Source organism: Scomber japonicus, chromosome 3 (assembly GCF_027409825.1).
Source record: "Scomber japonicus isolate fScoJap1 chromosome 3, fScoJap1.pri, whole genome shotgun sequence".
In the NCBI taxonomy this organism is placed as follows: domain Eukaryota; kingdom Metazoa; phylum Chordata; class Actinopteri; order Scombriformes; family Scombridae; genus Scomber; species Scomber japonicus.
The window spans coordinates 12,662,214-12,686,813 of NC_070580.1; the positions used below are offsets into that span (position 1 = coordinate 12,662,214).

The following is a 24,600-nucleotide window of genomic DNA, read 5'->3' on the forward strand; positions in this document are numbered from 1 at the left end:
GTGTTCTGGAGTGAATCTTTGTCAGTGTCCAACAGAATGCAGACCTGAACCAAGGTTGTATTAAAACATGTATTAAGACAGAGCTCCTGATTTGATTAATCTCTGCCGATCAACCGGCACACAGCTTTCTCATGATGGGCAATCTCAACAGCTGAGGTGACCAAATGAAACGGACCATTACTTTTATTCAAGTTATACATCTGTCTTGGTTTCAACATTGTAATTGTGTTTTCACTGATTAAAGATGAACCTGAGCAAGAGCATATATTTTAATGATTTGTTTGCCCTTTAACATTTGGCATCATATTTCTCACCTGAAATGCTTTTCAAGATCTCACCTCAAAATTTGGGGGAGTAGTACAGCCCCAGACACTCAAATACAAAATATTTCGAAGACTACCTTCTTAAAGAATACTTTTCCCCCAATCATGTTTCCTTTATTTAGACAGTTTACAATGAAGCGAGACAAAAATGAAAAAGGACAATGTGACAATGCCTCATGGTCAATCAGGTACATCAGTTACATAATGGCAAATTTACTAATGTATTCACAGGAAAGTCCTTGAAAACAGTATTTATTTATTTTTGGTTAAGAAAAGGTTTTATCACCTGCTTCTCAGTCTTGCCTCATCTGGTAACACCTACACTTCAGTGGCTTTTACAGTATGTTATAGTCAGTGTGCACCTGAATGCTGCGACACTGTTTTGAAGATTGCAATTGAACAATTTGCACATAAATGCATTTGACAAGCAGAAACAGTGCAAATCAGCACAAACAGGAAAATGCATAAAAAGTGTTTTTATTATTATCATTATTATTAATGAATCACTTCCACTTGGGAAGCTGATGCATGAAGACATGAAAAAAAAGTGAGACAAGAAAAGTGGGCCCAAACAAAAAACACAGCAACAATACAGGACCTTCAATTGAATCGACAGCATCTTGATTGTATATGAAATTTGCTCTTTCAGTTCCTATTAATGCTCCCTTGTCCAACAGTAAGTGCTATAATCACAGAAAGTAGACCTAAGAAAGCAAAAGCAAAAGACACCCACCCCCTTAAAACCTTGAAAATAAAAAGTGACAGGCAACAGCAGTTAGGACCAGTTACTTCTCATTTCAGGAATGTAACCAAAAGATTTCATTTCTTTCAAACATCATTTTGTTGATTTAAAAAAACAACAAACTTTTGGTTCATCCGTTAAGTCAGGGTGCATTGAGCCCAACCACAGACAAGGATTTCAGTTTAAAGGCTATCGCCTATGGAATGTTGAGCTTACAAATATGTTTCTGGGTCCATAACGCTCAAAGAGATGTAAAAGCACTCATGGTTACATTGTATACTTCAACATTTTGTCTCAGTGTATTTCATTTAAGTTAGTGATTTGCATCAAAGAGACAGATCTTGGATAATTTTATGGGAGCTATTCCCAGCCTTGACCATTTACAATTCAGATGTTTACAGACAGCATAGAACACTGTTTAGAGAGTGAAAATACAGTAACAAAAAAAAAAAGAAAGAAAGAAAGAAAGAAAGACTGATTTCTACAGTAGTCCTTGTCCCTGGAGATGTGGCTGTGCGTCTGCGGGCAGCTCAGTCTGTAACAGTCCACTGCTTGATGCTGCCGTCGTGGGAGGTGGTGACTACAGTGTGCTCATCTATCCAGGCCAGGCCGCTGACGTGGTGCAACCTGTGAGCGTCTGCAAACATCAAAGCATGGAACAACAATGTCAGAAAGACTTAACAGAGATTGTCTTTTTTTTTTTAAGCCATGAAATTCTACATAAACACATGATTTCTGGTTTGAAGCAGGCAGGGTTCAGAGCACCAATCACAAAGCAGATTAGCTGAGTTTCTGACTGTTTAAAAAAACATTAAGGATGTTTATACCTGAGCTTTGAGCTTATAAATATCTAAGAACAACTAGTGATACAATTATTTTCATTATTGATTAATCTGCCAAATGTCAAAGTGAAAAACAGTCAAAAAAATTATTTTAAATAATAATAATAATTTTTTTTTTTAAAAGCATAAAATTGCATTAGGTAAATGCATTAGGTTGGGTGAATGTACATGTGCACGTTTGCGGCCTACCTGGAAGCTTAATCCTCTTGTCAGGATCACTAACCGTCCAGATAAACACCATCATGTCCATCCCACCAGTCGCAAAGTGCTCATTATCTGGTGACCAGGACAAGGTCACTGGTTTTGCATGGTGTCCATAGAACTCATTTTTGACCTGGGAAAATAAAAAGAGTGACAGCTAATTATAAAAAAAAAGAGGCGGTGACTCTATTTTATATTGTATGTATAGGACAGACAAATGCTTACAGAGTAGCCATCTGCCACAATAAAGACTGTGGCAACTTTCTTGTCATCTATGGTAGCCAGATAGGCTCCATCATTGGAGTAGGCCATGTCCGTGATCGCCCCTTTAGCCTCCATGGTTTTACCCTCGTCCTTCAGAGTGTTGCCCTGAACAGAGTACAGACGAATGATCCCATCCTATAGAAGAAAAAAACAAAACAAGATAAGAATTAATCTCACATCTAATGACAGCAGGGTATGATGAAGACTGTGTAGCACTGTGTCCTGTCACTTAAAATGAATCATTATTACACACCAGGACATGCTGATGATACGTTTTCCCTGAACTCAAAATCATTTTTCAAAGCTGGCTGAACTCATGTGGCGAGAAAATCTTAGATGTTCTTAGATGTCGAAACTTACTGCTCCCCCCACTGCAGCAGTGGAGCCCCCGGGGTGGATAACTCCAACCTCTGGCTCATAGCCGAGATTATCCAATGTGAAGACTTTCTTCTTATCCTTCAGCAAGACAACCTGGGAAATATAAAATATAAATATATAAAAAACATGACAAATGCTCAAATGCGTTCAAAAGGGAGATCTTGCCTGGGCTAAGGGGTGATGATAAAGTCAAAGAGATTTACCTGTCCAATGCACACAGCCAGTGACAGCCCTCCTGCTGCTGCAGACACACTTTTAGGCTGGAAATCCATCTTCACCACATCAGCGGCACTAAAAAACAAAAACAAAAACACCAGACCGGGTTATTAACATGTTAGATGAGTGTCCACCTCTAAGCTCACTTCTGATGCACAGATTGGTGCTGCTGTAAGAGAAGTCTACAAAGGCAGACACTTATTAACGATACAATACATAAATACATGTTACATATAAAAAATAAAAAAAAAACAGAAGCATTTACGCATTGATGGCTAAACCACCACTGCAATAGTGCTGAGAAAATGATGGGGCAGATCTCTAGTGACAAAATAAAGGTCTACTTCTGCAGATCCTCTACATGACATGACATTAAGCTCAGGCACATCCACCCATTACCAACTGTCATAACAAAAATCTAATCCTAAACTTAATCTGCTTTCTACAAGGCAGCTGCCCTGCCCACATCCACCTTCACTATCAGACAAAATGCAGAACATCATTATAATCCCCACTAAATTCATCTCATAGCTGTCATCTGTGTACAGTGTAAGTGTAAAGACCCTTACCTGTACTCCTTCTTGCTCATATTGATGTAGCGCAGTGTATCATCCATGCTGCACGTCACCAGCTCGTCACTCTCAGTCACCATTTTGCTCACCTGGTTGCTGTGGCCCTTTCCTGAGAAGCAATCGTTCTCCCCAGTTTCTGCATCCCAGTAATGTGAGGCAAATGTTAAGGAAGAAAAAGAAAAAACTAAAAAAAAAAAAAAAAAAAAAAAAAAAGACATGGATATTGAACTCATTCTTCACTCTCTAAGATCAACACACACACACACACACACATATAGTGAAGTGGAAACACCACATCACTACAACAGGTCAGTATTGAGTCACCTGAACTACCTGTACACTTTAATGCATCAAAAGACTGATTCAAATGCAGAGATTAAGGCCGCAGGAACTTTCCATCTCTCTATAATCAAACCCAATTCCAGGTTATTATCAAGTACTATTGAATGCACAACAAAGGCTTCTGCATCTAGTTCTGAGCCCTCATATGAGAAATACAATTTTCAAACTTTCATTTGAAAAATTACATTTCTGGAACCATTTCCACAAATTCTACTGCCCACTAAACAGCTGCTAAATATGGACAATTTAGTCATATTTTGGAAAATGACTATGGAGTTAGCTGTAATTGTGTTCCCCCAGTACATCACACATTTCATTTTTAATAAGATTCAATTCTGTTCATTCAGGTTCTGAGTCTATTGTAAGGGTGGGATTGTTCAGACCCCATTTAAAAAGCCAAAAAATGAGCAAGATTGTTGGAGCAAAATGAGAACAGTCTTTCAGAGAATTCAGTTGGGCTTCAACACCTTCCGTATCTTAGAAAGAGCACACATTTGTGTTAAGTGAGCAGCATTGAAACATGGTTTAGCTGCCAATGATGATAAACTCCCTGTTGAACTCTTTTAGATCCCAATTCTTAGTATCAGCAATGCAAGCCTGATAATATTGTACATAGAAATAGTAAAAGAAAGACTCATTTCTTAAGTGGGGAATTCTGTTGAGCTAATAAAACCCAAATAAACCTCTGCAACATGCTCTCTGTACAGAGCTGGGATATTATCATTTTTAATTGCACATGTTACATAATGTCAAAAAACAATATAATCTAGATACAGTATGGTTTACAGAGTGACCTTTGCAGTCACTTATTGGCACAACAGCAATGAAAGGATATTGATGTGTCCATCGTGACTTCCCGAGTAGATGTAGGTTCGGCCTTCATTTTTGTGAACCGTCAGACATTGGATGGATTTGCTGTGACCCTGTAAGGTGCAAAAGTACATGTTTTATAGAATATCAACACATACCCATGACAGACATATCTCTAAGAGATTTTGGCAGCTTATTAGTTCCAGTAAAAGCCTACTGCTTTCGGCCTGGCAGTGACAAATTATAAATGTCAGTGCATCAAATCTAGTCCTATAGCTGGTTCAGTTCACTACAAGCTGACATTTTGAGAAGCAGGAGCTTAAAAAGAAGAACACTGGTGTCATTTTACACCATCCAATTTCTGACAAATGTGTATGCCAGTCAGAAGCTTGTATTCTCTGGTGAAAGGTTGCATTATCTACCAATGTCACAATCACATGCCACAGATGTTTGCACAAAGAGCTAAGAGCTTTCTCACAAATGTACCACTCCTGACACAAAACATACAGAACATTTATGCATTGAAATAAACAAATGTGGTCATATTTATTAATGTGTACAATGATAGCATAGAGCTTGCTGAGATTCATACGTGTGCAACAATTTAGAGACAAACAGTCAATAACTTTAGAATGTGTATCAAGGAACTATTGATAATATCCAAGAATAAGATCCTTAACATCTCAAGAGTCTGACCTTGATGGTGCGGATGGGCCGGTCAGGGTTGTTCTTGTCCAGGTAGTTAATGTATCCTGACAAGGAGATGCTGAGGAGGTGGTCGTTCTGCCACAGGCAGCCCAGCTGCTGGTCTGTCACTTCAGTGCCCAGGTTGAAGGTGGTAACGGCCGTACCTGCACCAACATCCCAGAGCTTGACAGTCTTGTCCCCTGAGGCAGAGATCAGTTGGGAGCTGTCAGGGCTCCAGCTGAGCTGGAGGATGTAAAGAAAAAAAAGGTTATGATATTAATATCTGTGTAATGTTAAGTTGTGCATTTTGTTTTTTTAAAGAGGCCTTGTAGATATTTATTCAACATCAGACACACCAGTGCTATGTAGAAAAATAAATAGATAAATAAGGGTTTCTCTCTCAGCGTTCCCAATAATTCAAAACTTAAATAGGGAAAGAAGCAATTTTGTGTTCACGTGCTTTTAGCTTGACTCCATGCCACATGTGATTATAGCTGCTGAAAAATAAATAATAATAATACTAAACCCTCACAGCCAACCGAGCTACTGTACCAGAGTACAACCATGAGCATTGTAGTTATGACTTGTGTAAGTTCAAAACTAGACAGACTGGTAACATTTGATAGTGCATTCTGCATGTTTTGACATGAAACAGCTCAAGAAACCGTACTTACAGCATAGATTCCTCCTTTGTGGGCCTTCTCCCCACCCAGTGAGCTAACACGCTCTCCATTTGTTCCATCATAGAGGAAAATCTGAGGAAAGAATATTCGTTAAGAACATTAATAAAACTTTTTGTTACAACTACAGTTTTTTTCTGTGAATTTGTTGCTTACAAAACAGTCACTTTAAGCTGAGGGATCCTTAGATTGAATTCATGTTATTCTGGTAAATGTCACGGTGTTATACTAAGGCAGCATTATGCAACTATTGTTACAATAGCATGGTACCCTTATTGCTCAGATATCAACAGAATGAAATGCACCAGCGTCCTGTAATTACCACTTGTGGCAGCAGAGGTCGCTGTTGCTGCTGCTCAGCAGAAATTCCATAGTCTTGCTTTAAGATTGTTGTGGTCAAGGTAATCTTGATATAAATAACGTAATCTTGATATAAAATTTGCATGAGCACATGCCCACACCTGGCAATCCAACACTCACCTGGCCGTCAGCACCTGCTGTGGCAAACCGACTTCCGTCTGGGGAGAAACGGACACAGTTGACGAACTGGCTGTGGTCCTTTTGTAGTCACCAGGGAGAAAGAGAAAAAAGAGAAAAAATTATCCTTACAGACACATTTGTTCACATTAATACACACAGCATTACATTTTATCTAGGACATTCCCCTTCAGACTTTCAGCATGGTTGATATAACACATAACATTAATCATGCTGGAAAAACTAAACTAATATATTGATCATTCTCTGCCATCCTCTTCAGGGATTAGAAACGTTCTATTATTTCTTATTCAAAAAGATGTTAGATCATCATGGCTGGCTACAAACTACTAAAGGCTCTATTCTATTTGCAAGAATAGTTATCATTGAAACCAGCCCATAGCATATATACTGAGTAGCAGATATATACTCTCACTACTGGTTAGAGTCAGGAATGTCTGTTGCTGCTGCCCCAAAACAATGTTGTTCCTGAGAAGAACATTTCATAAGCAGCTCCAAGCTTGGAATAATCTAATTTGACAGCCACACATTCAGCACCATACAGCCTACTCCATCCACCTGAGGAGTTGCCTGAGAAGTGTTCATGAGTATGAAGACATGAAAACAACAGGACATGAGACTGCACTTGCTGCTCTGAGCTCCTCTCAAAAGCAAATACAGACTATGATTTAACTAAAAACTGAATTATACATTTTTTAAAAATGCAAATCATTTAACCTTAAGATGTAAGAGTATTTTGAGCTCACATATCTACTCTATGACATATCTTGGATGAGACTATTACAAGCCAGGCCATCATTAAAGAACTTAATCTTGACTTTTATACAGAAAAATCAATTCCAGACTGGATTCTAAAAAATAAGCCTCCAAGGATTTTCTAGAAGAAGACAGAAAATTTAGTGCTTACAAAGTGGTAGAGGCCAGTACTTCTATTTGGGATGTGGCTCAAACATTCTTCAAGAGTTTATGGGGGAAGTGGGTTATGTAATGTGGAAACAGACAAACAAGGCCACACTGTCAGACCACCAGGGTGTGACAGACTCTAGATGACCAGTGGGCATAAACATTAGACCGCTGTTTTAAAGTCTGTATGTGCAGTTGCTGAGGGCTACTATTTTGTTATAAATAAGACTCCACATTGAAGATGATATTTAGCCTTTGGTTGGTCTGTTGTTAAAAGTAAAGCCTTTCCACCCCCCCCAAGACAGGGTTTATCAGAATCAAATTGCTTCCATCTGATTTGTTTATACACACAAGCCTGCAGAAGAAAAGCTAATGTTAATCTTTCCAACTCACACGCAATGTGAACTTGAACTTGAAGGGAGGGCCCTCGAAGAAGGAACCACAGGTGTCATCACTGGCAGCGGCGAGGCGGTAAGGGCGTTTCTGACGTATGTCTACACTGTTGATTAGTTTGGAGTGGCCGGAAACTTCTCCCACTGAGGACCCAGAGTCCCACAGGAACACTGCCCCAAACCTACAGATAGAGATCAACACACATAAGTTTGTTGTGTGTGAGGTCTGAGAGGGGAACAGAAATAACAAAAACACCTTTTTCCCTATAAAAGCAAGTCTACAAGTCTCCTGGGATTAAACTAGAAACTGAAATTAGACCACATTCTGTACAGCTGCTACAGTCAAACACACTGAAATCATGTTTATGCTTTATTTGTCATTATTTTATTCATGGAGAGTTGGCCTACATAAGTGTTATTTAAAAATCGTACCAAAATGTCATCTTAGCATGTCAAATAAAAATATCTAAAGCAAACAATGGTGTGCTGGGAGCTTCTCTTAATGCTGACTCATGGTAGTTTGAGTTACATGACACTAACTTCTTGCTTTTCTTGAACATAGTTTCAGTCAGTCTAATATAACCCCCACCCCCAAAATACTCACTTCTCTCGTCCGTCACCAACAACAGCAATCCTCTTGCTATCTTCTGTCCATGCAATGTCCTTGATCCTGCCTGAAATAGGGGTGTACTCGTACTTGAGCAGATGCTCCTTCTGGGTGGTGTCCCAGATACGGATCTTTCCTGACGCATCTAAAAAGGGTTTTAAAACAATAGTTTATTTTAGTAGATCATAAACATTACTATGATAACAACAACTACAGTATATGCACACATTTGTGGACATGTGTTCATATGTAGGTTGTGTACCTCCAGATGCAATGTAGAATCCACTGGGGGCATACTTGGCAACAGTAACCTGATGAGCATGTTCAGTGTAAATGTCTGCTATAGCCGGGTTCTGTAAAGGAAGGAAACATGAGACAGTTAGCAGGTACTAAATGAGTACAAAGAAAAAAAGAATCAGCTGTTTATTTTTAGTTTTGATCATTGTTCCTGTTCCATTAGGTCAATTAAGGGGGTGGGGTGGGGTGTGGGGGGTTAAGGGATGCAGCATCTAAGCTCATCACAACCTTGTAACTGAGTCTATTAAGAGCAAATGAAACAAGTGATCAGAAATGTTTAACAATTGCCAAGTTTAACTGTGAATTCAAGGATCAGTGCGTAAGATTTGAGGACGTCTATTGGCAGAAATATAATGTCATATTCATAAGTATGTTTTCATTAATGTACAGTCACCTGAAAACAATTGCTGGGCTTTCATTAACTTGGAAGAATACCTTTATATATACACACACATAAGGAGAGGGGGCCCAAACATGGAGCCTAACATGTTACACCACCATGTTTCTTCTTTCTTTTCATGTTTTTAGCCGAGAATGTTGGCTACTGTTTTTCACAGGTTTCACAGCCATTGGAGGTTCTCCCACACACTTGGAAAGAGGTGGTTAGGGGAGGGGAATTCAGTTGGTTGCAATCGGCAGCCTCACCGTAGGAATGTGCAGAGAGGCTAGTATTTGTATCTGTATTTGTTGAGGCAGCAAAATGATTTGTACTTATATTGGAATAAAATAAAATAAAAATCCTGTTTTTGTTCTTACTACACTGCTAATTTTATGATATTGAAGTATTCTTAAATAGAGTTTTTTTTGCAAAGGTGGGTTCCTACTCAAGGCCCCGAACCTCACACTTCCAGACCACAGACATCTGCTCTGACCACAACAGCTCAGCTCCTCTAGAGATCTGCAGCCATTTATAAACTCATGGCACAGAGACAGACAGCAATGTAAAATTGCTACATTACGAGTCCCAACGTTTTCTTGTTCTGAAAAAAATAATCTATGAATTAATTTTTTGAGAAAAATACCTCTATGAAATACATATACATAAAACCCCCTCTTTGTGCCTTTCTGCACACTGTAGTCAAATGTGACTTCACACTTCTTCACTGCTAGTGAGGAAGTGTTGAAAATGGTTTACATTTTGCAGAACTGCTTCCTTGTTAAAGACTTCATATTAGCTGAAAATCATGTTTTTGCTGACCTCCAGTGTTAGAGGATCTCATGTTGCCGCGCTACTCAGCATGTGTTCAATACACTGCGACCTCACCCACAGGTGTGGTTACAGGTGCAATAGAGGCCCCTTAACATTTGGTGATTCCAGTGTGACATGTGCTATTTAGTGGCAAGGATAAAGAAACCTGTTTTAATGGAGTGCAGGTGGGTGGTAGTGGAGATGCTGCTGTTATGCTGCTTGTTCAAGATCAGTTGTACTAAATACAGAATGTATAAAAATCTATTTTAAAACCGTCATTGCAGCCAGACTTTGATTTCAACTCTGGACAGCTTTGAAATGCTGGCAGAGAAAGTACACTTAGTACCATTTCCTTCTGGATTTAGCATGACAAGTCCTGATTAATACATGTGACTAATCTCCAATGTTTTGCCATTAAGTTAGGGAACATGGTATTTTGTGAAATTGCCAGACAAGCCGTCAAATCAGGATGGCATAAGCAGCATGTGCCGTTTTGTGCCAAACTGAAATTATACATCACCACATCTAACTGGTACAAAGCAGCTCTGTGCCAGTCAGGTTTCAGAGCACACCTGTGACCACACCAAGCACTGGTTTTAAGTGTGGCCTGAGGTGCAACAAACATAAAACTTTCAAACAAGTGGTCAGTGAAGTTATTTTGAGGTGGTGTTAAGTTATTGCTGATCCAGTGTTATCAAAGCAATACACTGTAATTAGTGAGTAAAACGTTATCTTGATACATTTTAATAATGGCCGAAACTATGAAGATAAGACCCATACTGTAAAAAAACAAACATTTAAAACACTTGAGCAACACAACATTTGAAATGTAACAATGAAAGTGAAAATTACTTCAATGTTCCTGATGATGACACACTTCCCATTGGTATACAGGAAGTTCTTGCCTTTGGGATCGCCACCAATCACTTTCGCAACTCCCCTCTCCATCTGCGGGAGACTGGCGAATACATGTTCTGAAAGCAGATAGGTGGACAGTTCATTCTGAAGCATTAAACTAGCAAACATTTACTTTAATGAGAAAATACAGGAAATTGTTTACATCCAAGTAATAGCACACTATAGACCTATTTAGATGTACAGTGCCTGCTCATTTATAACTTGTTCTGCCTAAGCTGATATCTCCTTACCCAACAGTTGCATATTAAATATATGACCAGACTTGATCAGCATCAGTTACTCCAAAATAGTCATAGAACTATTACTCATAAGTTATCTAAGGGCCTGATGTGTTTAACATGGCCTCACTGATCTCACTCATTTTTCCAGACACTTTTAAACACACCACCAGGTTTGTCCCTATTGGTCAGGTCAGTGTTCAGACCGATTTAATAAAGTCATGTATAAATTATCCATAAGAAGTGTATTTTCACCCAAATAAGACATGGCACAAGGTATGGCTATAACTTATGTGTAATAACTAATAACCTATTTGAGTTAAGAATAAACAAATTCAAGAGAGATATAAACGTATTGTGCTTTCCGGTATGCACTTCCTGAAACTGTGCAGAATTTGCAGACACATTTGACTTCTTACGTTATGAAGTTAAACAATGAACATCTGATTTGTTATTTAGCTGATATACATAAATGCAAATCCACTACCCAAAGCCTCTTTTATCTGTTTTGCATACAGCATGTGAGCAGTACTTACAAACAAATCACTTTAGATCTACACTGATAGTTAAACCTAATAATGCTGAACCCAAACTGACACAAATTAAACCATGTATGAAAGGATATGAAACTCATGACCAGACCAGACATACATTCTGTACCCGTGTTACTAATGGATGAAATTAGAATGATAGTAAAGGCTTCACCTTTTTTCTGCGGACCCCCTAGATACCCTCAGGGACCACTGGGGGTCCACGGACCTCACTTTGAGAACCTCTGCTTTGAAGCTACTTCCCCACAGTCATGCAGACTGCCTGGACATGTCATAACAACAACGCGATGTGAGCACAACTATTTCCTCTGACTGACGTTAGCTCAACTCACAGCTAGCCCAAGCTAACTTTAATAAACGGGCTGTAACGGGCTGCATTTCGAGACACATCGTCTCCTCAACCAACCGAGGCTCATCACACACATGTCAACACTGACTCTGACACCATTAGTGCTCATCTCGAGATGGTGTATTTGATGTGTGCGATGAAATGTCAACATTAATGCAGCAATGGGCGAGGCTAGCTAGCTTGGTGCTAACTGTCTGACTAGCTCGAGCTGCTCCAAAATGACGGAAGAAATGAAGAGATTCGCTGCATTTTCTGCTCAGTCGTTGTCATTACAAATTAAAAGACTTACTCAGTTCAAGCGGCATTTTCCCGGCTGGTCACTTGCTTAACGTTACTCTTCCAAAATGAATGAAACAGTGGAGACAGTGAACCTTCCCCGGCTGTGCACTCCCTGATCACACAAACACGGAAGCAAGTGGAGCTCTCTTCTGCCTGGCTTTGTCCATATATAGTAAACTCAGATACTACGCTGCGTCTGTCAACCACTAGCCATGCACCCCTGCTTTATGGATTTACTTTGCCCTGAACGACGCCTCTCAGGCTCCACGCTGTTCAACCACCCCTTCAATCTCCACCAATCACATAGTGGTATGTGTAGCGTTATACCATGAATAGCGTTGTGGCCCCAATCCAGTTTGTAACTTCAGTACTCTGCACATTACTGCATGATTTGGTCATGTAGGATATGAAATATTTGATTTGTTATCTAGGAGTGGGTTGGGTCTTCAAAGGCATCATTGTGATTCCACAGATGTCTACTGTCTGCCCACAATCGTAATTGTTTGCCCAGTATTTTGTCTTTCCACGCAGACAGTATACAGCCTCTCTGTTGGATTATCAGTCATAATGATTTTTCTTGGTGAACTATGTTTGTACATACAAGGAATTTGACTCCGGTATATTGGCTCTCTACTCGTCACAGGTGAACAGATTGAGTGTGAACCATAAACATGATAGGGCACGTGCTGAGATAACGTTTTAAAATGACATTACTTTATATGTGTATAGTACGTGGTTAATTACAGAATATATAAAGTATGATTATGACAATACTTGAAATACTCTACTTTAAACAAATTAAAATATTTTACTTTTCCTAGCTTTAAAAAAAAGTATGTGTGACCTAATAAATAAAATATTAATTTCACTTATAAGAAAAAAAACATTCATTTACAATGTTTGAACTATTTCATAATCCTGGTAGCCTGAAATTACATATTTTATTTTTAATTTATTAATAATTAAAAGTCATATTAATATACAGTATACCCCTAAATATAACTGATTATAAAAGTTTTCAATATTGGTTTATGTCATACAGGTCAAACATGGACATCATCTCTGACATCTATCTTTGTTTGGATAAGGAAATAGAGCCTCAGCATAGGAAATGAATGTTTCAAGTCTTTTGATCCTGCAAGAGATTGAATATTTTATCACGGAAATGCCTTCAAAACATTTTTTTAAAAAGCAATTAGCTTTTAAAAAAGATTATAGGATATTTACCTCAGAAAAATTGATGCTTAGCTCTATAATTAAACGTACCAGGGTTACTGCAGGCTCAGCAAAACCCAGTGAAGGAGGGGTACAACCTGCAGGGCAAGACTCAGGGCAAAAACTTTATAGTTAAATAAATGCGCCACTTCAGATCCTAAAGAAAATTATTCTGGCATGAATAACCAAATTAAATGCCCAACAAGGAAAACGGGAACCATTTAACAAATGCAAGGAGGTGACCCACTATGATCTACAATTATATATGATGATTTGAAAATGTGTTCCAACAGACAGCATCACTGGCCTGGAATAGGACTGGAAATCCCCTGACCTATATAGGTTGGACCTGTTTGAAAGGATGGGTCACAGCAGCAGCAAATATAGTCATGTTACAACAATACAGACTTGTAAAGATGACATTACAAGCAGTCACACAGACAGATTCATGAATGAAAGTGAAAACGTGAAAATAGGCATCCTAAGCTTGACACTGCTAAACATTTTGGGGCCCCCTGAGCTCAGCTCAACAACAGCTCTAACACAATAAATACCTGTAATCCTTGGCATATTGCAGGGGCCCTGCTCAGCTTTTGGCCCACTGAATTATTCAAAAAGAAGTGAACACGAACATTATTGCATTGGATTACATAATAATGTTTCCTGTTCTGTAAAGCCTTAAATTATTTGCATATTCTTCACCATACACCACATTTGAACCACAAATAGTAGTGGATTAATATCTTATTTGTTGTTGTTACACTATTTATTGATGTAGAAAGAATATTCATAGCCACAGTCAAAGTGGTTTAATTAACCATTACAATCATCAAACAACAGGGACAAAATTAATTCAGCATTGACTGAAGTCAACAAACAAAACAAACAATCATTATAAAAACAAGTCTTTGCAGCTAGAAACTTTGAATGTGTGTATTTTCCATAATTGAGGCCATTTGCTTGTTTTATTGTCCTTATTTGTAGTGCAGAAGCTGCATCTCCATCTCTTTGTGCTCATGTGTCTGACTGTGGGACTACAGCTTGATCAGGGCTTGATTTGGACTTAACTTCTGCTGTGGCTGCCCTTAATTCCTTGCCCTATTCTCCACCAGCCATTTCTATATTTTCTTTTAATGCCAGCCTTTCTTCAGTGACAAGTTGCCGCCCTTATAACCACCCTTTTAACCACAATGTAGCTCATCATAAGACTTTTGAAGGTGATCTTATACCCAGGAAATGAACTCCATACAACTAGTTCTTACTCATGTGAAATACATTTGTGGGGCCATTCTGGTTCAATACCTAACCTACAAATCCAGACTCTTTGCCAGGGCCAAACATAGTTATTTTTTTTCTTTCTAAAGAAATTGGAATAGTATATCATCCTAACATGTCCTGAACATGTCAGAAAGAATGTCTGGAATCCTCTTTCAGTGGTGGAAGTACTCAGACTTCCATAAGTATAGCAAAATATGCATGAAGTATCAAAAGTATGGTTTAACGTACTCCTAATGTAGAATGGCCCCTTTCAGATAGTTAGACTGATGCATTAATGTGTAAAAATGTCTAATTTTGCATGGCAAGAGTCACTCACTCTGATGTGATTCCTCATCACAGATTAAAGATTAAAAGATTAAACATATTTCAGATTTGTGATGACTGTGATTAGGATTATGTAAATTCAAGTTTTTAATGTCCGTAGCAGACAGACTGTCTCGGTGCAGAAGGTATTGTTACCTGCCATGCTATACATATTCTGTCCACTTGATGGCACTATTGAGGTTTATCGTCTACAGCAGCGCCGCAGCATAGAAGAAGTAGTGTAGTTGCTGCTGGCTGCATGTCTGTGAGTATGGCGGCCGCCTTGAGAGGAAGCTTAGTAACATTGGTCAAGGTGAGTATACTAACAAGCTCGATTAGAAAGAATAAACAAGTCGCTTTAGTTGAACTATATTTAGGCGAACTCATACAGCATATTATTAAAGTGCGACTCAATGACTTTGTGCCACCTATGTGTTGTTGCTAACGAGCCGCCTCGTTCATTGACACATCATTGGAATAGATCTTGTCATGTTGAGTTAATAAGTGATCCACGCAGTATTTTAGTAGCTCCATTTCGTTTTCTAAGCTGGTCTAAGGGGGGGAAATGTTTGTTCATCATTAAAGGTTTGTCAGACAAGACAGTCGTAGTCTTAGCTGAAGCAACGTTAGCTAGCTAACCGGTAACCTCCATGTCCTCAACCAGCCATCAGATAACAGTAGCATATAACTGTCTGTCTTTAAAACCGCTCATCAGTTTATAGGTTAATTTGTCTCTTCAGATCAGACACTAGTGATCTGATCATTTAGTTTTAGTTGCCTGTCGTCTCCATTGTTCTTACCCGCCAATAACAAGGTTAAACATCAGTGGGAGATTATCACTTCAGTTTTTCACTGTAAAACTGCAAGTGTGTTTTTGTGTTGTCATTTTAAGAGGTGACATTTCTGGCATTAACTTCAAGTTAATATTTTAGCATATTTATTCCCTGTAGCATCCAGTTTGTCCCCTGCTTATAAAGCCCTCTCTGCTCAGTGTCTCATCATTATTCATTAAACATATCTACAGGTAATACTATACACACATCCATGTCTGCCCTCACTATTATGTGATCATCAATGTTCTGCGTTTCATACCTTTATATCATATCGACATATACAGTACTAGTCACTCACACCTGCCCATTCACTTGGATGATAAAGTTTGTCCAAACTTTTGACTGTTACTGTATATTTGAACATTTTCTGGAAAATAAGGTTGAGAAACTATTTATGGATAAAATAATCTGAAATGAAAGTCTGATTTTCTTTAATCTGGCAAATGAAATATCCAACAGTGAAGTATAATCATATAATAATCCAATAATGCCACAATGCAGTGTTTCTCTTTGATTTGTAACATTGCCTACAATGGCCTAATACAGATATGAATGGGTTACACAAAGAGCCTGACTGATATTTGCTCATCACACTTCTGTCAGTATTTGTGTCTTATATGTTGGCCAATTAACTAACAAAAAATTGCAGCATAGAGATAGCAAAGATATGTTTTACGTAGTGTAGAAACGTGTCTACATTAACGTTGAGGGAAACGAGACTCTCTGAAACACTGAATCAGTATGAAGTAATGTAATTGAAAATCAAATGTTTTGAGGCGTGTTTCGCACAGTCGAAATGGGGGAACTTCAGCAGGGCAACTATTGGTATTGCACTGTTATAGTTGAGTCACATTTGAGACCTAGATGAAATAATAACTTTGTAATGGTTGAAATGGTTAGTTAGATAAATGGTCTTACTGTTTACATTGTTATTTTGTTCAGTAAAGTCTAGATTATTAAAACAAATTACTTTTAGATAATATGGCAGATTGAGAAGCTCATCCCATATCTAAATCCAGCACCACACCTCTCTGTTCACCAGAGAGCACAGACTAGTTAATTTTTTAACTGTAAAATGTCCTGCCCTGTACATGTATTGGTCACAGTTTTTAGTAATGATAAAAAAATGAATCAAAAGAATTCTTATCAAAAGTGTTTTATGTAAAAATATACATTGTCCAATCTATTGAATAAGAAAAAAAAGAAATATCATTAGTATTAGCCTAAAAAATCCAGTGTCGCTCTGGAGATACTAATACTGAGTCCACCCACACTGACATAAATGGGTGTAGCTATGTGCACCTAATAAACTGTCAACGAACTGTATATTAACTCTTTGAACACAATGTGATATTGTCCAGCCCTCATTGTGTCTGTGTCCACTTTTCTGTCCTCAGGGCCTGAGTGGCCCCCGGTGGCAGCAGCTGGCCTCCCGACCACTGAGTGTTTCTGCTGCTCTCTGTGGACCAGAGGCCCCGCCTGCTCGTGCAGATGCAACCTTTAAGGTCACAATGGTTCCAGGGGACGGAGTGGGACCTGAGCTGATGACTGCTGTCAAGGAGGTCTTTAAGGTACATTTTACTGCTGGAATCATCACTGCCTTTTGTCCTTTTTAAAAGAAATACAGAGCAAAATATCTGCGACAAACAAAGTACACAAAAGTAAAGGATTTTTTTCTACAGAGCATCCTTACTGGAGGATTTTCAGACTATTTATTCCTGCCCCACTCATGACTCACTTTAGGCCTTTTTGTTACCCATAAATAAATACAGCACAACACAAATATACCAGATGAGAAAGTTGCTTATGCTTATACTGATGTAATGAACGTTATGATGGATGTCTTCCAGTGTGTCTGTACACCAGCAAAGTTTTAATTGTACAGTAAAAGCTTTACAATAGAAATACTGCACTTATGGGAAAAACATGCATAATACTGTCATCTAAATGTTTAATTAAACTTAAACTGAGGTCGACTTTTTTTTCACCTTGTCTACAGGCAGGAGATGTCCCTGTCGAATTTGAGGAGTTCCACCTGAGTGAAGTGCAGAACATGGCCAGTGAGGAGAAACTGGACCAAGTGTTGGCCTCTATGAAGACCAACAAAGTGGCCATGAAAGGTAGCTTTACTTAATCTTTTCTTGCCCACTTCCATTCAAAAAAATATAAATCAGTCTAATATGAGTTATGAAAACTGAATGGCCTATTGCATGCATCAAAATAATCTACAGTTTTACTTGGAAAATCCTTGTTTAGTTACTTTACAGCCTTTATATTTTATTATATGGCTGAAATAAAATGAAGGCTTTAAAGCCATTGGATACCTAAATCCACAATCCTCTAACTATGACATTTACGGTATAATGTACATAATAGTAAGCATCTCAGAAGTATTATAAATTAGTTTAAATCCAAATTTGAAATATGGTATTTCTGGTATGGTGGTTTCTGCGTTATTGGTAGTGTTTCTGCATCTCAACCCAATTAATCTTGCCATATTCTTCATTTCTGTGGCTGAATAAACGCTGTACATTTAAACATGCACTAGTTTTTTTTCAAACGCCCATAGTTCTCTCATTCTTTTAGCAATTTTCTCACTAGTCACCCTGTCGTTTACATGCTTTTCAGATCTGCTAGTTACTTTGGCTTAGCAATTAGCGATAGCTTCCCTTAACTATTTCCCATCCTCCTTTAGTGATGATGGTACATGGAATAATACAGTACATTTACCGTGTTGGTGGTGAGGCTCCCCAGTATGGAAACCTAGTTGTTAAGCACTGTAGTTAGCCAGCCCCCGGTACAGGTATCTAGTGCAGGTGTCAATCAAAGCATGATCTGCCACACCTACACAGTCTTGAGAAATGGTCTAAAGTGCAAAATGAGCTGTTTTTGGAACTAGGTTGTTTTTTTTTAACAGTTATGAATGTTTATTTTTATTCAGATTTTTGTGCATGCTTAATGAAACACTCAACTTTGATATCATTTATGCATCTTTACTATTTCAAGCCGAATTTCCAGAGGCTTTAAAAAGGATGGAATGGATCTAACATATATGTTTCTGATATGTGTGGTTATCCAGGAAAGATTCACACGCCCATGGAATTCAAAGGGGAGCTGGCTTCATATGAGATGAGATTGAGGTAAAAACCAGACAACCAGTTGCATGTTTGTGTGTGTGTGTGGGTGTAATTTCATTCTATTTAAATAAAAAAATAGTAATTTTACCTCTGTCTAATCCCCAGGCGTAAACTGGACCTGTTTGCTAATGTGGTTCATGTGAACAGCCTTCCGGGCTACAGCACTCGCCACAACAACCTGGACCTGGTCATCATCCGTGAACAGACTGAGGGGGAGTACAGCTCCCTGGAGCATGAGGTAAACATGACTCCTCCTCACGCTGCATTCAGGGGAGGAACAGTGGTTTTAAACCCACATGAAAAGGAAAGAGTTCCCATAAACACCAGTAAACGGGCACCAAAACAACGATGAGTCACTCTGATGGAAGTGCAGAAGTGGTTTATGTTGTTTTGTGCTACATTTAGAGAGAGAAGAAAATGTTCTCTACTACTCTACTACTACTACTCCCCAGCTGTTAAAGTTTGCCTTCAGTGTGGCCATTAACTATAACCTACCTGATAATAGATTTGTGATGCTGTTGCCAATACTGATGGCTTTTAAAGAAAATGTGAACAATACCACTTTTTACATGTTCTGTGTATATGGCGTCATTCATTACAATTAAGCTGAATCCAATCCATCAGACGTAGTGCTGTAGATAAGGTAGATAGATAATCTTTCTATTCTTTCTCTTCTCTAAAAATGGCCATGTTGAAATGTATGGACCCTCTCTTTGCTCCTCCAGAGTGTGACCGGTGTGATCGAATGCTTGAAGATCATCACCAGGGAGAAGTCACGGCGCATTGCCAAGTTTGCCTTCGATTATGCCACCAAGAAGGGGCGAAGCAAGGTCACTGCTGTCCACAAGGCCAACATCATGTGAGAAAGTGGAAAAGCTAGCCTCTCTGCTTTTTGTCTGTTTCATATTCTTGCATTAACTCTGAGGCTTGTTATAATTTGCATCACAGACATAGCAACGCTTGTTCCTCATCCCTTGTCTAATTACAGGAAATTAGCTGACGGCCTGTTTCTGCAGAGCTGTGCGGAGGTGGCAGAACTGTACCCCAAAATCAAATATGAGAACATAATCATTGATAACTGTTGCATGCAGGTATATACAGCTTTTCATTCTACTGACTTTACTATGAATTATTCAGTGTTACATAATACATATTACACCTGATAGACCTGTTTTCATGTTACTTGCTTACTGACTTGCTAACCACAGTCAATTAAGTTCCAGTTACACTCCATTTCTGCATTAAACTTGTCGTTGTCTCTGCTGCAGCTGGTTCAGAACCCATACCAGTTTGATGTGCTGGTGATGCCCAACCTGTATGGCAACATTATTGATAACCTGGCAGCAGGACTGGTGGGAGGAGCAGGTGTTGTTCCTGGGGAAAGCTACAGCGCAGAGTATGCAGTCTTTGAAACTGTAAGTCTCCACTGACTTCCTAACACTGTGTGTTGTTTGTTTTTAAATCTCTTTAAGCGGGCCACTTTGTTACATGTGCTTGTTTAATTAAAAATGAATGGCAGAACATGATAATGTTCTCTTCTTTCTTTCAGGGTGCTCGTCATCCCTTTGCACAAGCTGTAGGAAGGAACATTGCTAACCCCACAGCCATGCTGCTCAGTGCTGCTAACATGCTCAGGCACCTCAAGTGAGTCAATCTTCCAAGACCTTGTAGATAGTACACAACATTTAACAGCATATTCCCTGATCCTCTGCACTGGTCCACTAGCCTCTCAAGCGTGAATGTGGACATGTGCACAAGACAGTTCTGGCAACCTCTTTATTATGACTGTATTGTGTTACAGCCTGGAATATCACTCCCAAATGGTGTCAGATGCTGTCAAGAGGGTCATCAAACAGGGCAAGGTAAGTGAATGAGTGTTTGTGTATATGTGTGTGTATGTTTGTATGTGTGTGTTATTTGTGGTGCATTCAGCCTATGAATGTTCAACCAGGTGATACTAACAGTATTAACAACAAGGAGGAGTAGATTTCTATGTGACGATACAAGCAGAGCAAAATGAAACCAGTTGTTCTGCAGAATGAAGATATGTGGAAGCAACAGGACATGCATACCTTAATGCTGTCAGCTCCTGCTTGTAAATTAACACCGCTCATCGAGTTTTGTGGGTCAGTGTCTGCAGCTTCATACGGAGTGTCAAAATGCTGCGGGCACTTTAGGAAATGAAACGTACACTTAAGTGTTTGAGTTCATCCCTGAACGTTAACAGTTCTTGACCCACAAAGACCAACATCCAACAGCTGGCAAACTATACCTCAGTGTGTTAGTCCCTTTGATTACTTAGTTTCGAGATCTCTTCTCACTCAGTTTTGTTCTGATTTATAAATATGCACGTTATATATGTATTTGTTACCAGGGAAACGTTTTTTTTCCCTCTTCAGCTAGCCCGAGCGAACTGCCTTTTGCACCTGATCCCTGTTGACACTAACATACACTGACACAAATACCTGCATGACATCAGTCAACTTTCATCCCTCACATTGTGTTGAAATGCACAGTGAATTCAGCTCTATAGACTGCATTTCAGCAAAAGAAGCTTCTTTTACTCTTTTTCATTGCTTTTCTTTAAGCAGTGGCAAAAGTTGTTTGTCTGGGGTATTTTTGTTTTTGAGGCATGGAGAGGTACCTGTGTGTATGTGACAAATGATCATTTTTAAGGAATGTTGAAAGTGGAATTTGCCTGCTTGTTGTCTGAAGTGCCCTTCCTCTCCATTTTCCCCTTCTCCTTTTTAATACCCCCCTCTCCTCCACCCCTCCACCCCATTATCCTGTGTGTGTTTGTGTGTATCTGTGTGCGCGTCCCAGGTACGGACACGAGACCTTGGCGGGTACTGTACCACTAGCGACTTTGTGCGTGCCATTGTGGAGAACCTGCGTCACCGACCCGTTTACTAAGATGTTTGCTCCCCAGACACACTCCTTCCTGACATTTCCTTTAATCTGGACATTGATCTTAACATGAACTGGACGCATGTTAAGACTCGTCTCCCCTCCACTGATAAATGACAGTTGTGCCGCACATTTTGCGACTTTTAAGTTGCATGTATTGTTCTTACTGGGTTTGCTAATGAATCCAACTGAATCAGTGGTACTTGTGCAGATCATGAGGCTACCTCTATAGGATTTAAATATTAAAGCATGTTGCCCCTCTCCATGGAAACCCCTCTTTCCTCAGTTACTGTCCAAAACTGTTTAAAATCATGTTCCCTCCTTTCATCTTCTCTCTTAACTCTGGATTTTTTGTGCTAAGTTTAAATTCCTTTTCAGTATTTTTACTAATTTAGATGATCTGTGTCATTTTTTCCCATTCTGGGAGAGATTTCTACAGATCTTCATTTCCTTTCTTTTTGCTTGTTGCTTGATAAACTTAATTTTCCAGCCGTGTTGGCCATACAGACTACCTCTTTGCTATCACACATCTTTAGATATCAGCTAAATCAGCGAATCTGCTTTTGCATCGAGGTCTACCACCAACTTCCTCCTACTGTCACCACATTTTTCACTTCATCCAATAGCCTCAACCAAAATGACAAACTGAAACCTGACTGCTTATAGCTCATCATTTAACAACACTGCTACATCATGACCCAATAATATCATAATATTTCTGACCTACAGTCGTTATCAGACTCTGTTCAGCTGTGAAATATTTTATCTATCTGAATGCAAAATAATGTCTGTTACTGGGATATTAATAATAAATGTCACACAAGGAAGCCAAAATGATCCTGTGTCATCAAGATACAATGTTACTTTGTTGTGTGAATATTTTACATTTTAATACCATTTTGTAAAATTTTATAATTATTCTACAGTTTCTTAATATTGACAGAGTATCCTGAGTTGATGTTCATAGAGCTAGTTGTCCATTCATCATTAGTGGAGCAATGCCCAGTCTACTGACAACAAATGAATTGATTTAAGGCATGTTATTTTTCTTATTTAAACATGAATACCAAAGGATGAAGCACATTCTTGTATAAACAAGTTTTATCTCAAGATGGTGGTGCTCACTTGTTCAGAACTGTTCATTCTTCTTGTGCTGTAAGAATTAAGACTCTGCTCTTTGTTCATCTGTCATGCCTCAATTTAACTGATCTCATGTGTAGCCAGTTGTTAACCCCAATAACTTTAAAATAATGTAGTATATCATAACTTTATATTTATTGGGGTCTGTACAATACCAACAATGTAACAGTGTCGTCCGTTTGTCTGTTTTTCTTTTGTATTTGTGAGTTTTTTGTCTTTTTTGTTCATCCTATTGGTTTCCCCTTCACAATAAATCCTGTATCAAGATGTCATACTTACATTAAAGCTGGTGTATGATTATGATAAAGATGTGGTATTAAATAAGATTCTGTTTTCTCTTCATAGAGTTAGACCTTTTAAAACATAAGTAATGTTACTATGGTCAAATACTTGCTGAAATGACTCAGAAGAATTGTAATAATATTTACATACTTCATTTGAATGGTACGGTTTAATTAACAGCCTCATGAAATGATGGGAATAAAAAGAAATGTGAGAAAAGGAAGAGAACATAACTGAAACTGATGCTTTCTAATGAACACATCACTACTCTTAGTGTGTGGTTCTGTGAGTGCAGTTTTCAAAGGCTCTCTAACATGCTCGTCACGATACTGTATATGGACATGTGTTGCTGCAGCTGTGCATATAGTAACACACTGTCCTTATGTTTGCAACAGGTGCGCACTGGAGACCTGGGGGGTTATGCCACAAGCGACGAGTTCACCCGGGCTGTCATTTCTAACCTGGCAGTCTAAGTATTGTATTTGCAAATCTGTCAGCTGCTACAACGCACACAAGCTTTTTTTTCTTTTCATTTACCTCTTATTAACTCAACTGCACAATATATTCCAGCAGCAGTTTAAACACCATTTTTCCAACATACAGCCATAGTCAACGGTAATATTCACAGTCTGTTTTTGCTGTTGAGTATAACGCATCAAATACAAGCACAAAAAATAAAAGTGTTGAAGATGCAAAGTCTTAAAATAAACCCAAAATATGTTTCAATCCTGTTACACTTAAGCATTCACATTGTACTCCATGCTGCGATCCTGTAATTCCACTTAAATGTTTTATGTCTGGTCATCAACAGCAGTCAAAACATGATGTATGTATATCTTCATATTATTTATTAAGTTTTAGCTACATTGTTTCTTCATTTATAATGAGACATGAATAATAAATAATAAGTGAGAAATGACATATTGTGTGCAAAATCCTTGCATGAATGTTAATAGGAGAGTGATGCAGTATCTAGTGTTGATCATAGCTGCTGGTGGCTCAGTCACAGCATGAGGAACTCAAAACTCAGCCAAGACCCTATCTGTGTCTAACATATGGTAGTCAGGCGGACTGAAAAAGATCTGTAAAAATAAAACTATGAATATGAGAGTCTTGCTGTGTTAGTCATATGATGGACTGTTGCTTTATGTGGCTCCAGATCTGCTGAACCACAGAAAGGATAAGGTAAGAAGAAACTGAGCAGAATACACAATAATTGTACTAGTCTTGTACATTGTGGTAATAGT

General features: G+C 38.7%; 2 protein-coding genes across 3 annotated transcripts; one reads left to right on the forward strand and one right to left on the reverse strand.

Moving 5' to 3' along the window:
- Positions 1–412: 412 nt before the first annotated feature.
- On the reverse strand, positions 413–12,395 carry wdr1 (WD repeat domain 1). Its single transcript, XM_053316197.1, has 15 exons — positions 12,269–12,395; positions 10,796–10,917; positions 8,720–8,810; positions 8,455–8,602; positions 7,852–8,032; positions 6,538–6,615; positions 6,052–6,132; positions 5,387–5,620; positions 4,714–4,803; positions 3,536–3,687; positions 2,954–3,041; positions 2,733–2,843; positions 2,334–2,507; positions 2,097–2,241; positions 413–1,702 (listed from the first exon to the last, which is right to left on the reverse strand). Exons 1-15 carry the CDS (start codon positions 12,282–12,284, stop codon positions 1,596–1,598), a joined length of 1,818 nt encoding a protein of 605 aa, XP_053172172.1. The 5' UTR covers positions 12,285–12,395; the 3' UTR covers positions 413–1,595.
- Positions 12,396–15,311: 2,916 nt separating this feature from the next.
- idh3b (isocitrate dehydrogenase (NAD(+)) 3 non-catalytic subunit beta) lies at positions 15,312–24,333 on the forward strand. 2 transcript variants are annotated; one of them, XM_053316063.1, is made up of 11 exons: positions 15,312–15,367; positions 17,285–17,458; positions 17,887–18,007; positions 18,967–19,027; positions 19,130–19,262; positions 19,750–19,883; positions 20,013–20,115; positions 20,293–20,439; positions 20,574–20,668; positions 20,826–20,886; positions 23,749–24,333. In XM_053316063.1, the coding sequence occupies exons 1-11, from the start codon at positions 15,314–15,316 to the stop codon at positions 23,824–23,826; spliced, it is 1,161 nt and encodes a 386-aa protein (XP_053172038.1). In that variant the 5' UTR covers positions 15,312–15,313; the 3' UTR covers positions 23,827–24,333. The 2 variants fall into 2 exon arrangements, with proteins under 2 accessions (XP_053172038.1, XP_053172037.1); XM_053316062.1 differs by lacking the exon at positions 23,749–24,333 and adding an exon at positions 21,848–23,730.
- The last annotated feature ends 267 nt before the right edge of the window (positions 24,334–24,600 follow it).

What these genes read in the sequence shown, in the direction of transcription:
- wdr1 (XM_053316197.1), bottom strand. An exon ending in AGTTCAAGTTCACATTGCGT is followed by an intron (nt 6,616 to 7,851) that starts GTGAGTTGGAAA and finishes TGACTACAAAAG; the next exon opens with GACCACAGCCAGTTCGTCAA. An exon ending in CAAGAGGATTAAGCTTCCAG is followed by an intron (nt 1,703 to 2,096) that starts GTAGGCCGCAAA and finishes TGATGTTTGCAG; the next exon opens with ACGCTCACAGGTTGCACCAC.
- idh3b (XM_053316062.1), top strand. Translation starts at nt 15,314, where the DNA reads ATGTCTGTGAGTATGGCGGCCGCCTTGAGAGGAAGCTTAGTAACATTG. An exon ending in CAACAAAGTGGCCATGAAAG is followed by an intron (nt 18,008 to 18,966) that starts GTAGCTTTACTT and finishes GTGGTTATCCAG; the next exon opens with GAAAGATTCACACGCCCATG. An exon ending in TTGATAACTGTTGCATGCAG is followed by an intron (nt 20,116 to 20,292) that starts GTATATACAGCT and finishes TCTCTGCTGCAG; the next exon opens with CTGGTTCAGAACCCATACCA.